General features: G+C 36.0%; 1 protein-coding gene across 1 annotated transcript in view; it reads left to right on the top strand.

Annotated features, from left to right (window-relative positions):
• Positions 1-1,575: 1,575 nt before the first annotated feature.
• Positions 1,576-14,498, top strand: part of LOC106174529 (uncharacterized) — a 45,248-nt gene continuing 32,325 nt past the window's right edge. The window contains exon 1 of the mRNA XM_087017254.1: positions 1,576-1,632. Within this exon, the coding sequence (XP_086873380.1) occupies positions 1,576-1,632 (57 nt within the window). The remainder of the gene's footprint in view (positions 1,633-14,498) is intronic.

Here is a 14,498-nt window from a genome sequence, read left to right on the forward strand (position 1 = left end):
TGGCGTGCGGGTAATATATAGCCAGTTTTATTATATATCCCTCTTTATACACTTATGAGTTGCATGAGCTTATTGGGTGCGCAATTCTCAATTTTCTTTTTTCCAAAACTAATTAATCGCCAAAAACGTGACATTGAAAAAGTTAATCTCCAGACGATACCAAACGGGGAAAGCATTTTGAAATAAATGCCATCGCAGAAGAAAAACAAGAAGTCAGGAAAACTCGAAAGAGAGGGATAATCAAGGAAGAACTTTCATTGGCATCACACTTTTCAAAAATGAGAAAGGGGAGTTTAACTCACGGGGCAGTTTTATTTATGGTACTTGCAATCGTATGCATTGTTGTATATACTTTCTTTATCGTTCTGAACTCTTACGATAGAGACATCGGCGTCCATCGTTTATGGAAAAAAACTCCATCTGTTGAGAAAACAGCAAAGATTGGTGGGCAATTAAAACATAAAGCGGCCCCAGGACATCGAGAGAAAAATCTTGCGGGTGAACATAACTGGGTTAGAAATGGCATTGCTGAAAAGGAACAGCTAGAGCGTGCCTGGTCGAATTTCAACCCTCAGACTGATGTTAAAGGGGAACATTGCCATACCGACAACAATGCGACATACAAGTACAGTTTCAACGTGACAATGTCGAACAAGCATATACTGTATATTTACATAGAAGAAAGAAAACAGGTATCGGCAAAAAAGGCCGTGTTGTCATCCAGGGGAAGTAATTTCCGAATTGAGGTGACAGGAAGTGAATCCATGGTGTGTCCGGTGAGAGATTTCTTTAATGGAACCTACGTCGCATATTGTGATATCCACTCCAGTATACAGGGTACAATATATTTAGACTACACGGACTTTGAAGCGTTCAGACACCACGATAACGAAAAATGTAATCATCCCAATAGAATTCACAGAATTATCCACTCGTTTAATTATGATTACCCCGAGAAACGGGGATCGGAGAAAGAGAAGACAGACAGATCTAGAGACTGTTCCGAAACAAACATTGAGGAATACCTCAGTGGACGCTGGTGGAAAATTCAAGGACATTGGAAATGGGGAACAGAAAGCAGATGTATTTTCGAGTTAATGAGTGAGGCAGACATTTGGAAATGTTATAATAGGAAAACCACTTTCAAAATCTTTGGAGACTCACATCTTAGATTTATTAGTAATTACTTGGATCAGCTGGTGTCAAACTATAGTCATATTGTACCCCATACAGGAGATGTTACCCCTGGTGTAAATTCAACGAACCCCATAAAAAAACGAAAGAATATTGTAGGTCTTAGCAATATTATATACAGATAGACTGGCCATGCTTCCCACTGCGAAAACGCAATCAGTTCACTTTCTTCGCGATTTGACGAAAAGCCCGCTGCCAGAGATGATGTAGTTTTAATGGGGTTTGGGATTCACGAATTAGTGCTTGCAAACCAGAGTGCCCACAATCTTGTCAAACATTCCCTTCCCCATTTTGTGGACTTCTGCGCGACGTAAGGAAAAACCCCAATACTGCAAACATCCGCCTGATATACCTAAATATTCTGCCGAGGGTTTGGGCCAGATGGACGGGAATGATTACATGGTTGCGGCGGTCAATGAAATCATCGCAGAGAAGCTGGTAAAATTTGGCGTAGAAATAATAGACGGTTTCAATATTCTTAACCCAATGAAATGGACCAATTGTGACGGTGCACATTATCTATGCCCTATAAACAATGACCCAAGCAAATATAAAGGCCATTCTGGAATGACACTGGCCCATCTTTTGTTAAGAATTATGTGTGATTTGTAGAGTGCCTTGGCAACCCTTGATTTCAGTGCATACTAGTATGTATTATCGATAGCTCTTCGCTATGAATTAAAAATATGTCCTTTGGGTCTCAATTCTGACGGCATGGGTGACTCTCGTCCATAAAAGCACGCACCCGAAGTTTTCCTCTCAGATAGTTATTTTCTAAGGGTGCTTTCCCAGAGATTTAGATCGACCTAACTCCCTGGGGGTTCAGGCTAAATTGCAGTCAGCCGAGCGGACACCATAGTTAATTACCCCCTTAGAGCTTTTAGTAGGCGGGACAGACGCTTAAGCCGGCCAAGCTGACAGTAATCTAGTGAGACTCCCCACAGGGATAGATCGATCTAAAAATCTATGGAAATGGGGTGTAAGAAGCTGTGTAATTTCACTATCAGCCTCTTAATTATGTATACAATGTCTTGGGTGAGGTTTTGCTGATATATTATATTTGACGTCTATGCTGTATTAATAGCTTTATCGCGATCAAAAGAAACTAAAGAACCTAGAGGACCAGAGAGGCTATGACGCCTCCTGGTATTGTACCACCAGCTGGAGTAAACGCATTCGTACGGAAAAGGGGGGGGGGGCACCACCTCCACTGTTGTGCTTACAAAATGCAGGCCTACTTAACTACCAAACTTGGCATCGAAGGATCTGAAATTCACCGGTAGATCGGATCACTCTACCCGTTTAAAGGTGTGTATCAGTACGCATTTTACAGTATCATATTTAGCGCGTACAATAAGTTGGTCATCTCAATTCTCATCGCAGTTCGAGTTGTGTTCCACAATACTCACTTCGCAGTTGGATACATGCATTTGTGTGAACAAGCAAGTACTGGTTATATGGGTATATGCAGTTGCGAGGTCGAGCTTTCATATGGCGGAAATAGTAGCCTACTTGTCTCTTTTAAGTATCACAACTTCTGCAATTACCTCCGTCATTAAATACTCGCGGTGCAAAAGAATGAAAGAAAATTTACAGCAAGTATTTATAGCATGATTCCTTGTAATATTATGTCCATCGTTACTCGTTTGTCACGCAGAACATTAGAATTCAATGGTGCGAGTCACAATGCTTTGGAACTGCAAATTTACAGAAAGAACAGTGCTCACAGCTGACCTTGAATAAAAAAAGTGTGTGCTTGACATTGTTAACTTTGCACTTTTTCAGTTCTGAATCTGCGATCATGAACAATAAAAGAGCGTTTGTGACTTAGTTTAAAATGCTTTAAGCACACTGAACATTACCACAAGAACTCTGGCTTAATTATAAAATAAAACTTGTCACTGTTCCGAGCTTCTGATTTGAAGACAAGTGTACCCCATCCAGTGGCGGATTTAGGAGGGTGTCAGGGGGTCCTGCCCCCCTCCGCTTCGACTTCTGAAAAAAATCACACCAATGGTCCCCTGTGATTACCTAAACCACAATTCTACACCGTACCAAATGACACCGTTCGCCCTCTTAAATACCAAAATGTTGGGGCCCCACGCCAAAGGGAGGGGGGGGGGGGGGGGGGGGAGGGTCAGCTTCGCATCCTCGGACCCCCCCCCCCTTTCGAATAATCCTGGATCCGTTCCTGCCATCGGCCATCTTCCTCAGTCTCAGTCTCAATGCGACACAGTATTAGGTGAGACGAGTCGATTCCATCTGAAATTTGACCATAGAGTTTGACTATGGAATTAAAGCACACGTTGATGGCATCTGAAATAACCATCGTGAAAAATTAAGATAGTGACAAAAAGCTTTTGATCGTATCTCCATCATTTGTTTAACTAACATCAGGACATTTCTACACAAAAGACATAAGAAGGATGAGGGAATACATGGAGTAGAACTTCCTAAAAAAACTCTATTCACAGATACAGACCCACTTTGGACTCTTTCCAACCATGCACCTCCAAAACCACAATCCTTGAAACAAGGTAACTATGAAGAAATGAAAAAAAATAGTACATATATGTATACATATAGTTTGGCACTTGTAGGGCTTACGTTGCCAAATCAATACATTTTTTAGAAAACCCCCGGGCAAGCTTACATTGAAAAGGAAACTTTATTATTATTCTTTTACCAAACAAATCTGGAACTTTTACTCAACCGAAGTGAAGTAAATGCTGATTGCATTAGTTGTGACACACCGACAACTAATTTACTTTCGTCTCTAACACACTCAATCGCTAATGTGCCCAAGTAGTATAGCATAATCCCAGAAAATAAAAATTCTTAAAGCGAAAACATGGATTAGTCAACATACAGATAACTTACATTAAGCACATTAAAAGGGGCATTAAAAGACACTGCCGTGTTTTCATTTCTTTTTTTTTGTTCCAGACTTCGGGCATAGACAGGCAGGTTTATGTGTTCTGGGATTTGATTGGTTGTTTATTCACTAGTGTAATAACTGCTTTTTGTTGTTTTCTATTCAACGTAGCTGTTAATTGTTGTATTAAAGATTTGCTGACACATAAAGTAATGAAAGGAGTAAAACACTTGTAGTTTTGGAAGGAAATATGTATATTCCTGTCTCTGCAATCGTGTGACCTATTTTTATTTCCGCCAATCAAACATGGTGCGTTTAAAACAAGGAACGTAAGCAACATGGAGCCTAAAATGTCGAGTTTGTTGGTTGGAATGTAGCTACGCATTCTGCCAATTAATGTCTTATGTGCAATATTTATAAAGTGCAGACATCAAAATTTTAGTTGCTTAGTATCAGGCCTCAGCCAGGTAAGCTTAGAGTTTAGATATATATAGAATTATTTGCCATAAAGCTAAAATATAACGTGTCGAACTTAAACATACACAGCTGGCGTTTACCGACACAGAGATCGCTTCCCGAACTGGGTTACATTTTAAAGATATCATTTTAATATAGAAGACATTATTGTTATACTTTTAATATAAAAAAATCGCTTATTACTACTAAGAATCATATGGGAATAATAAAAGTCGCTAATAAAAGGTTGTGTGCTCGAGCCCAGCCAATATAGAGTATTGATTGGCACTACTGAAATTCACTGAGGGGGCCGTTCTGAGGTTGATGGACAAAGAAACCCGTGAAATAAAATTGTGGCTTGCATATGAAATGTTAGACTTAGTAAGGCTATCAAGAAGTGTGACATTTAGCACAAAGGCTGTTTAAATTTGCCTGATGAAAAACAAAGGAATTATTTACTCCCCCCTTTCTCAAAAAGGTCATTAAAAGAAAGTAGTAATTAACATGGGAATACTTGATAGAAAACAAGATAGACATATTAAACTTAAGTACATACATGTTAAGTATAATCACTGTACCTTTCCACCTGAGCAAGGTCACTGATAAAATTACAAAAGAAAGTTGGATTACTGTTAGACTACAATAAATATTTTTGATATTCATATCAGCAACTTTAAAATATTAACTGACTTTGATATCATCCATGTACATCATCTGCTTATCACAACATGCTGTGAATTCTGAAAAGGTTATTTTGTGCAGGGCAATAGTAAAGGGGACAAAATAAGTAGCTGCAAACAGTCTTTGGTGTGAAAAAAATACAGGAGACACATTTTTATGGTATTCAGCAATATATCCTTAGTTTGTTTCTGGACCATAATTTTTACTAGTTCTTAACTTAGAAATACCTATTAGACATGCTTTTGAAAACTACATTTTCTTCAAATGTCTTAGCGTTGTGGATGGTACTTCCAGGTAGCATAAAATTTTTGAACAGGGGATATAAATTTATTCTACCATTTTGAGAATAACTGTCAGGCCTTAGGAGATTTAGTTGGTCTTTTTTAAAAAATAAGAGAAGGACAAAGGAGACTATTATAATCTCATATAATGCCCCCCTGTGTTGGTGATTTCTGTTTTAGAGCCTAAATCAGGCTGGGCTTGATGACCTTTGAAGACAAGAGGAGAGGAGTTTCCATACAGTGCAACATTCCTTATTGGTGAGTTTGTACATTGTCTGTGTCATTTAAAATTATTAAAGAAAATTCCAATATACACTGTAACATTAAAAAAATGAAAGTTATGCATTCAGTTGAAATAAGTGTTTTTTTTAGATGAAATTGATTTTTATTTTGCGAATGTCTTTTCCACAGTTTGAGCTCTTATATAAAGAATGATAGCTAAATAAGTACAGCTTGCTTTGGCATTTCCATATATAGGACATAGTCACAGTGGACCTGAAGTGGAGGAAAGAGCAATTCTTCTGATCATTAGAAGTAAGTTTTATGCTTTAAAATTTTTGTTTCTTTGAGATACCTTTATAAATGCTTTCATTGTCGGGTTTGAGAAAGTTGCTTTCACTTTTTGAATGAATAGAAAGAAAAAAAAGCATGCCTGCTTGATTTCCTTTTAAAACTAATCTTATATTTAATGTGATGTTGAAACCTTACAAGATAAAGAAATGAAGCTGTATTATGAAAGCCAAGCTATAATGGTAGAAAGAATGTGATTACTGATTTGTTTTCTAAAGTAAGAGTTCATAATTCATAATGCTGATTCTTGATGAGAAATATTTTGATTGATCAATTAGCATACCAGAGTCTCACAAGGTTTAAGAAATACTATAATTATTCAAACGATTATTCTCTTTTAAAACCTGGTTTTATCAATTAAAGAAAGAAAGAAAAATATGTGTAGCTTCGTTGAGAAACCAGTTTTTTTTTTTTTTTTTTTTTTTTGTGAAATGAAGGTGGTAATTGTTTTTTTTGTTTTTTTTTCTGAAATAAGGGATCATAATTGACTCCATTAATGGGTTATTTCCTTTTCAACATGTTCTTGCTGATGGGAAGTTTAAGTTAAGCCCATCAACACACCAAGATGAGGGTACTCAACGAGGATTTATTTTTTATTGATTCCATGAAGAAGCCATCAGAATAAATCCATACTTGCACAAGGCTTGAATGATTACGCGGCCAATCAATTGAGATTTCTTTTCCACAGGGTGTGTATATTCAATAAAGAGTTTGCAGACAAATCTTGACTCAAATCTTTGAATTCTCAGTTGAAATTATGAAGGACTAAACTGAGAAGCATTAGTGGATTTGAGTGGTAATTCTGGCTCCATTTGAGGACTAAGTCATTTCAGTTGATGGCGTAATTTAGTGATGAAGATGTTATGGGATAATTTTGATAGATTATTTTGTGATTATACTTGAGTATGGGTACACAAATGTGTTCTCTAGATCATTGGTTTGCATTATGCCTAAAATGGTACCATGAACTCCCCATTATTTTACACTAAATAGGCTGTATTTATGAAAAGTTTCTTTTCCCTTCACCATTAAGGGACATAATTTTTTTATGTTATTGGAGACCTGAATTAAAGTTGTTTCTGAGTACCTTCACCACTCAAAATGACTCCTTGAACAACAGGAAGCTGATAACCCTTTCCTATAGATTATTCTTTTAGACGTAGATTTGAGATCAAGCTCCGGTTGATAGCACCCCAGTGAGCAGTGTCAAGCATGACTTGTAGAATGAAATAGCCCAAAGTCAATTAAAGAAAATGAATTGCTGGTGATATTGATGATGAAATGGGATTTCTCCGTGAGCAGCCTCGTTGATTAGGTTGGGGTCAGCTGACTGCACGCCTAGTGACGTCTGCACACCCATTGGCTCACAATGGAGATGTAAACCTATGATGGAAACACATTGTTAACCCTATCTTAATTTACATAGTATGGGTGTTTCATTGCTATTTTTTGTGCTTTTTTTTTCTGCCAAATTGAATTATTTTCACTAAACTATTTCTTGACTAATCAATAATTGAGCTTCTTGATTTCCTGTCTTGAGCTAAAATGCATTTATAATTTACCGTGAGTCGAACTTACCAAGTGGTTTGGGTTTACAAGGAATAGCGTATGCACACCTCGGTTTACGCTGTGCCCACATGTATTGATTCCTATCAAAACTTCAGATGGCTTATACATAGTCACAGTAGTGCTACACCTACATGCTAATCCTCTAGGTCTACTACTGTTAAACTGGCCTCTGCCAGAACCCACGAGGGCACGTCTTTGGTGGCAGTTTTATTGACAAATTTGAATATTTCATGAGGGCTTTACATATTAATTTCAGTTGTTGAAAATTGATTTCAAAATAGCTGAATGATGGATCTCTTGGGTTTTTTTTCATACTCTTGGATTTTATGGTTTATAAATGTAAGTTTTAAAATTAGAATTATTGATTGTTCATATGTCCATGATTTATTTTAAACTGATAAATATCAACCTGAGCTTTTTATTTCATTGATTTTCTGTCTTGTTTTTTTTTACTTTTTTTTTTCTCTCTCTCCATTTACCATGGAATTCTTATGCATGGACAAACTTCAGTTACTAACCATGGAGAAGTGGGTTGGTTCTGTTTCTGTCAATCACTCAGACAGGAGCTAATACTGAGCATAGTTTCAATGTAAGTTGGTCTGTGCTACAGTGTAGCGGAATAAATAGGGTTTTGTGGTTTGAGGAAAAAAGAAGACGAATGAGTTCTCTCTCATTTTATCTTGGTCAGAGTTTGTTGCTATTAGGGGGTCAAGGTCAATGTATATCATTGCATTACCATAAAGTGACCAGGAGTCCATTATGTAAGTAGATGAGGAGGACAAAATTGATTAGAGTTGTAAAGTAGTATGGTTTTCTTCTTTTACTTATTATTTGTATTTTATTTCTTTTTTGGACATAGAAGATAAAAGATAATTAATGTTTTTTATTGATGTTCGATTTTATTTGCAGCAGGATTTAATCAGTCTACCTTACTTGTAGAAAAATATGGTTGTATGTATATTTATGAATTCCGTTTTGGTTTATCAGTGAAAATAAATTTAGTGACTCACCTTTTTATAAGGCTTTCTCTGTATTAGCTTTCTACATGATTGCAAAATGGAAATTTTGGCTTGTCTGGTAATATTTGCTCAACACTCGTGTTAGATTAGATTTTTTTTTTAGCCAAAGCTGCCATGCTTGCTTCAAAAATTACTTGGACATAGATGCATACCTTAGTAGATAAAATACAATTTCTTTCAGAGATAGGTGCATTTCTAGGCATTAGCAGAATTTTTAACAATTGATAAAATATTTCTTTAAGTGTAAATACTTGTTTAAAGGAGTATGTGCACTGTATATAATATAGTCAGGTATTTATAGTAGCTCTCTGGCAAAGTTTGCCTTGTATACTATTCAGTTGAGACCTGGATACAATCCTAACATGTTTAGCTGTCAAACTTGATTTACAAACCTTATATAGACAGACAATTATACATACAAAAAAAAAAAAGTGAAACATTTATCTTGGATATGCTCACATATGAAATCCAACTGGACTGATAATAGCACAGAAAAGAAACACTTCGGTCTGTTTACAGTCTAGCAGTAAGTACAGTAAGAACATACTATTTAGTGATATGTATTGTGCCTTGGGTTATATCTTGGGAAGATGCATATTTAGGATATGCGGTTTATTTTAAGATAGATTACATACGTTTACTCTGAGTACAGATTTTTTTTTTAGGTCCTTTTCGCTTTCATAAGGAAAACAATCCTCTTTGTCTGTTGCCACCACCATTACAGTACCATCTCCAGTATTTCTCCCCATTAGAGCCTAAGATGACACTCTTAGTTAAAATTGTGAAAAAAATGTTTATTGTTTGAGAACTGGCAGGACCATATGTTGCATTTTAATGTTTTCTTCAGAAAAAAAATTCATACAGAGTGTCTAAACTGAAATGAGTCCAAGTATGGATAAGTGGTTTAGATCCAGATAAATGGGTGGTTTTTATGGCTCATGCTAAGGTGCAGTCTTTACACAAAGAATGCTTTTTATGTGGGTGCAGAAAAGGGAAATAAAGCATTTGTATTTTCTGTTTATCATTGTTTTGCAAAAGAAAAAGCTATAATTGGACTAGAATAAAATATGGGGGAGTTATTTAAGAATTTTTTAAGGAGAGAGGTGAAGTACTGGCCAGGAAAATAGGACTTACTGTTTACTGTGAGGGCCAGCCAGGTAGCTGCTTTACCTGTGTACTTAGTCCTAAGTAAGGACAACAGCAAACATACTTTGTATATATAATATACTGTGTGCACACACGCACATACCAGCAGAAGCTTTTAAAACCGACCTAAGTAATTCCATCTCTATTGATTTCCACTGGCAGAAACCAGTTTGTTGCACATAATTTGTTTTCACAGGAAATATTGGTCATTTCTCTTTGTGCCTTCATCAAACGGTAATCAGCAGTTTCAAATTGCCACACACACAAAGAGTGCGTCAATATCAGCACTGACTGGACAGACAGGCAGACACACAGACAGAAGGTTCTCCTGACCACATCTCTATTTTACATTAACCAATGCTGGAAGACGCAGTTGATATCAGCTATCCATCTCAAATAGATATGGCAGTTGGACTACCGTACTCGTACTCTGATAGGTTTGTGTACATTTAATTATTTCCTCTCAAGCCATAACCTATTGGCAGCTTGAACCGATGGGGCTCTGTTTAAAAGGTTATGAGACTTTACTTCAGGGTTATGATGATGGTTTTGTGATAATGGCACAAGGATAGATATCATGGACATTCTGCTCCTGGGATCACTGTAGGATAAATGTTCTGTTAGCCCAATAGCTGTTAGCATTTGAGCTAGATCTTTATGTTAAGTATTCGGTAAAAATTTACTAGGCAATAGTGAGCTCAGCTTGTAGCTGTAGAATGATTTGTTTCAAACTGTTTGCAGATTAGCCAACAAATTGGGCCATTTTTAGCTGAGTGGTCAAAAAGAGTTGAGCACAAATGTTTGAATGTCTTGTCCAGTTATAATTTGAATTGCTAATAAGATTAAGCGTTTTTTATTTGGAGAAAGAAATTTGAACCTGTCAAGGAATTTGAATTAATGTTTCTGCAAAATGCTAAAATTGATTTACCTTGGCCAAATAAATAATAAGATCTTAATGAATTAAGTGATTAAAAATGATTTTTCATTAATTTTGATTAATGATGACTGTTTTGACTCAAAACTTTAACTGGGACAGAATATCCCAGAGATTTGACGGAGTGTAATGTATGCCAAAGCAAACACAGTTATGTTGAATACAGAGTAGAAAATAAGAGCAATTAGTCTTCATTTGTGCTTGATGACTTCAGCACATTTGTAGGTATTGGTTTTCTGACACATTTATCACAGAATGACGAATCTCGGATGCGATTGTTGGAAATGGGTTGTTCAGTTTTACAAATTCTTCGTTGTGAAATAAATAAAGAATAATGTGTAATGTGTATCTCCGTGTTCCAGCTATGGTATTTCCGGGGAAATTCTAGTTACCAGGAGAAAGCACAGTTTTCATAGAAATATTTACCTTGATGCATATTATTCATAGATATGAAGATTAGCATCTAGGCAAAGTTACAGGAACCAAAAGAATGGAAAATTGTTGCTTAGAAACATCCACACCAAGGGGCTAGGTCTACGTTAGTTAGCATAGCTTTAGAAACAAGTTCCAGCAAAATCAGCTATTAAGCTGAACCAATGGCAAATCTCCAGATGATAAATAAAGTCATTTATGATTGTCGTAATTCTTTTAGATAATCAGAGATATAACTTCCAGGCACCTGTTTTAGCTTGATTTTGCACCTTATAATGGGTAGTGAAGTGACAACAAAAGTGAGACCATTGTGTCGTAATGTGGAAGGAGGCAGTACTTTGTGGATTTAAGTAAATGAACTAATAATGTAGTGGGTTAATGAAGTGGTTTAGGCAGGTAATGAACTGAGTTGTTTTTCTATAGGGGTACAAAGCAAGTTCTGTGTGTATGAATGGGCCTAGTTTGGTGGGCTTATTTGTATAATATGGGAGGAAATGTCAAAGAAGAGGCAGGGGCAAAATGGAAAGCACAGAGAGAGAGAGAGAGAGAGAGAGAGAGAGAGAGAGAGAGAGAGAGAGAGAGAGAGAGAGAGAGAGGATGGAATTATTTTACATGTTTGAGATGATAAAATAGAGAAAGAAGAGGAGATTTAATGTTTTTTCCAGACCTCATCCACTGATCTAGCTCTAGCTCATTTTGTTTGATTCCCTAATGTAAACAGTCCAGAGGAGGAGATGCTGAAATAATGAATCCTTAAAGATAAGAAGTGGTCTTAATGCTTTTAAATTGTGTAATTTCCTAGCTTTCCTCTGATTGTTTCTAGACTTGGGTAGGTCTTAATGGGAAACAAAGTGACTTTTTATGACTACTTTTTTCTGTGAAGATGTTCTCAGAATCTGTTAAACAAAAAAAAAGGAGATTGAAGTGCACTCAAAAGATGTCTTGGCATTGTTGATTAAGTCTTAAACTTAAGAAAAGTCCCAATTTTGTGAAAACTGCTTACCCAAATGAATTCAATTCCAATTGACAGAAGAATGAAGGAGAAAAGCTACTGTGTTCTTGAAGAAGAAAACATGAAAAAGAATGTGTGAACATTGAATACCTCTTTGAACTTAACAGATTTACAAATCCCACCAAAAGGAATGCAGTAACATTTGGAGTAAGGTTTCTAGCCATTGATACCTTCACGTGTGACCTTCATGTATGACCAAAAAAAAAAAAAAAAAAAATTATATATATCAGTATGTTTATTTTTTTCCATGTAAATCAGTAAGTGGGGGAAAAAACATCCAAAACCTTTTATGAAATCAAGCATTTGTTGAGAAACTTCAGCTGGGCATGAAAAAAGAACTATGTCCTGAAATGACATATTATCACTGCTGTAATAAAATATCAGAAGGAAAAGGTGAAAGTAGTCCACATTAACTGTCCTGGTGCTCTGAGAGATTGGGAGTTAAAGACAGAAGGGCAGATTTTCAACCTACAGTTATTGACAGTGATGCCACTATATATTAACACCTAGTTATCAGGTCCATGTGATGGGGATTTCAAGTTGTGATGGCAACGATCGAAGAAATGAGTTATTTTGGTCCAGGGGGAGTGATTAAACCTCTGCGTACCCTGAAAACAACATATTAACCTGTCTTTTCTTTTTATCACCAATTTGGAGAGCCTGCTTTTTTTATCAGCGGATAATGTACAGATCCACCAAGCTTATCGGCTCTGTGATGAGTTTTGTATTATGGGATTTTGTTGTTGTAGTATGTTAGGTACTAGTTAGTATCAGCATGCATTGGAAAGATGGAAAAACAAGATTTTGTAAAGAAGCAGGAATATTTAGGTTTAAGGTAAGGTTTGATGTTATGTCGGGTGAATAAGTACAGACCATACTACATCATGAAAACTGCCAATGCAGTTTTTCTAATGGAGGAGCTAATGCAGTCTGTCGAAACTTAATTGTTATCCTTCATAAATTGGTTCAGACCTGGTTGTTGATGAAATAAAATTCATTGCTAACATGCAATCTGGTGTTGAAATCAAATCCGGTACAAGATTTGTGATGGATTATGTGCACAGGTATCAATATAATCACAGAAAAGATCCTCTGTCATCATTTGTGCCAAGTGTGAAATTAGATCTGTGTATTTGTGCCATAAAGCATGTGACGTTTGTGTTAGGTTTGAAATAAGATAGATCCATTTGTGGCATGAAAGGCACGTAAAGGAAAAAAGCCAGTTCTGTTTGGCATGGCATATTTTTATGCTAGTGAGGAAATCTGAAGAAACAGAAAAGGCATATGCCATGTTTTTTGATGTTACTTAAAAAGACACAAGTTAAAAAGTTGTATTATCTCTGCTGAACAGAACGGTCTCATTTTACGCCATGTGGGAAATTTGATGAAGCACTCAAACCTTTTACCAGAGAGATCTAATAAAACATTGGTCTTTGGGGTGGTGCATCTTGATAGTGAGCCATTGCTATCTAGCTGAATCATACAGTCTGAAGTTGAAAGGCTGTTATATAGAACTAGTGAAATGCATTCATTACTCGATCAAATGGAGAAACCAGTGGGGCTTGAAGAAATCAAAGTTCCCCAAAGCGGTGATAGTGTTGATTTGAGATGTGGTTTTTCATTGGTGAGGCTGCATGAATATTTACATATGTATTTTCCTAGAGGAGTAAGTTGCATCTGTCAGCTTATTTAAAAGTTAAAGTTAAATATATAATTTTGAGCTTTTTAGGCATTAACTACATCTCCTTTAGAATGACCCAATATATGAAGTTAAATTACATTATACAGGCTAATAATAATAAATACTTGAGACAATATTCATTTATAACAATCCAGTCAAATACATATAATAAAACATAAATTTTGAAAATATATATCCAAATATAACAGAAGAGTTTGATCATTAAATGATTGCCTAACAGCTTTTTTTTTTTTTTTTTTTGTGAGTCAGGATTAGGTGCTTTTGTTTGCAAACATTATGGCATGTTTAATATTTGCATGAAAATTTTTTGAACATATGCACGTTTGAAGAAGAGAATAGTGAACAAGATATTTCTCATAGGAGCACAAAAATTTGCAAAATATCTGGTTTCATGATACAGCTCAGCAGTCTGGCATTGTTTTATATACAGGAAAACCACACTAACAATAACAACACTCCATGAGTCAAACTAGCATATTAAATCAGTTGAGTGTTTCGAAAATGAAAATAAGTTTTGATTCAGGCAAAGTGTTAAAGGATGATAATTGCTTTGTTTGCAAAAAAAGGCTTTGCAGGCAGAGCTGCAGTATTACCCTGCTCTTTTTCACTTATCTTGATAGAAAAAAA

This window comes from Lingula anatina, chromosome 7 (genome assembly GCF_051362555.1).
Source record: "Lingula anatina isolate TDL-2025a chromosome 7, LinAna3.0, whole genome shotgun sequence".
NCBI classification, from domain to species: domain Eukaryota; kingdom Metazoa; phylum Brachiopoda; class Lingulata; order Lingulida; family Lingulidae; genus Lingula; species Lingula anatina.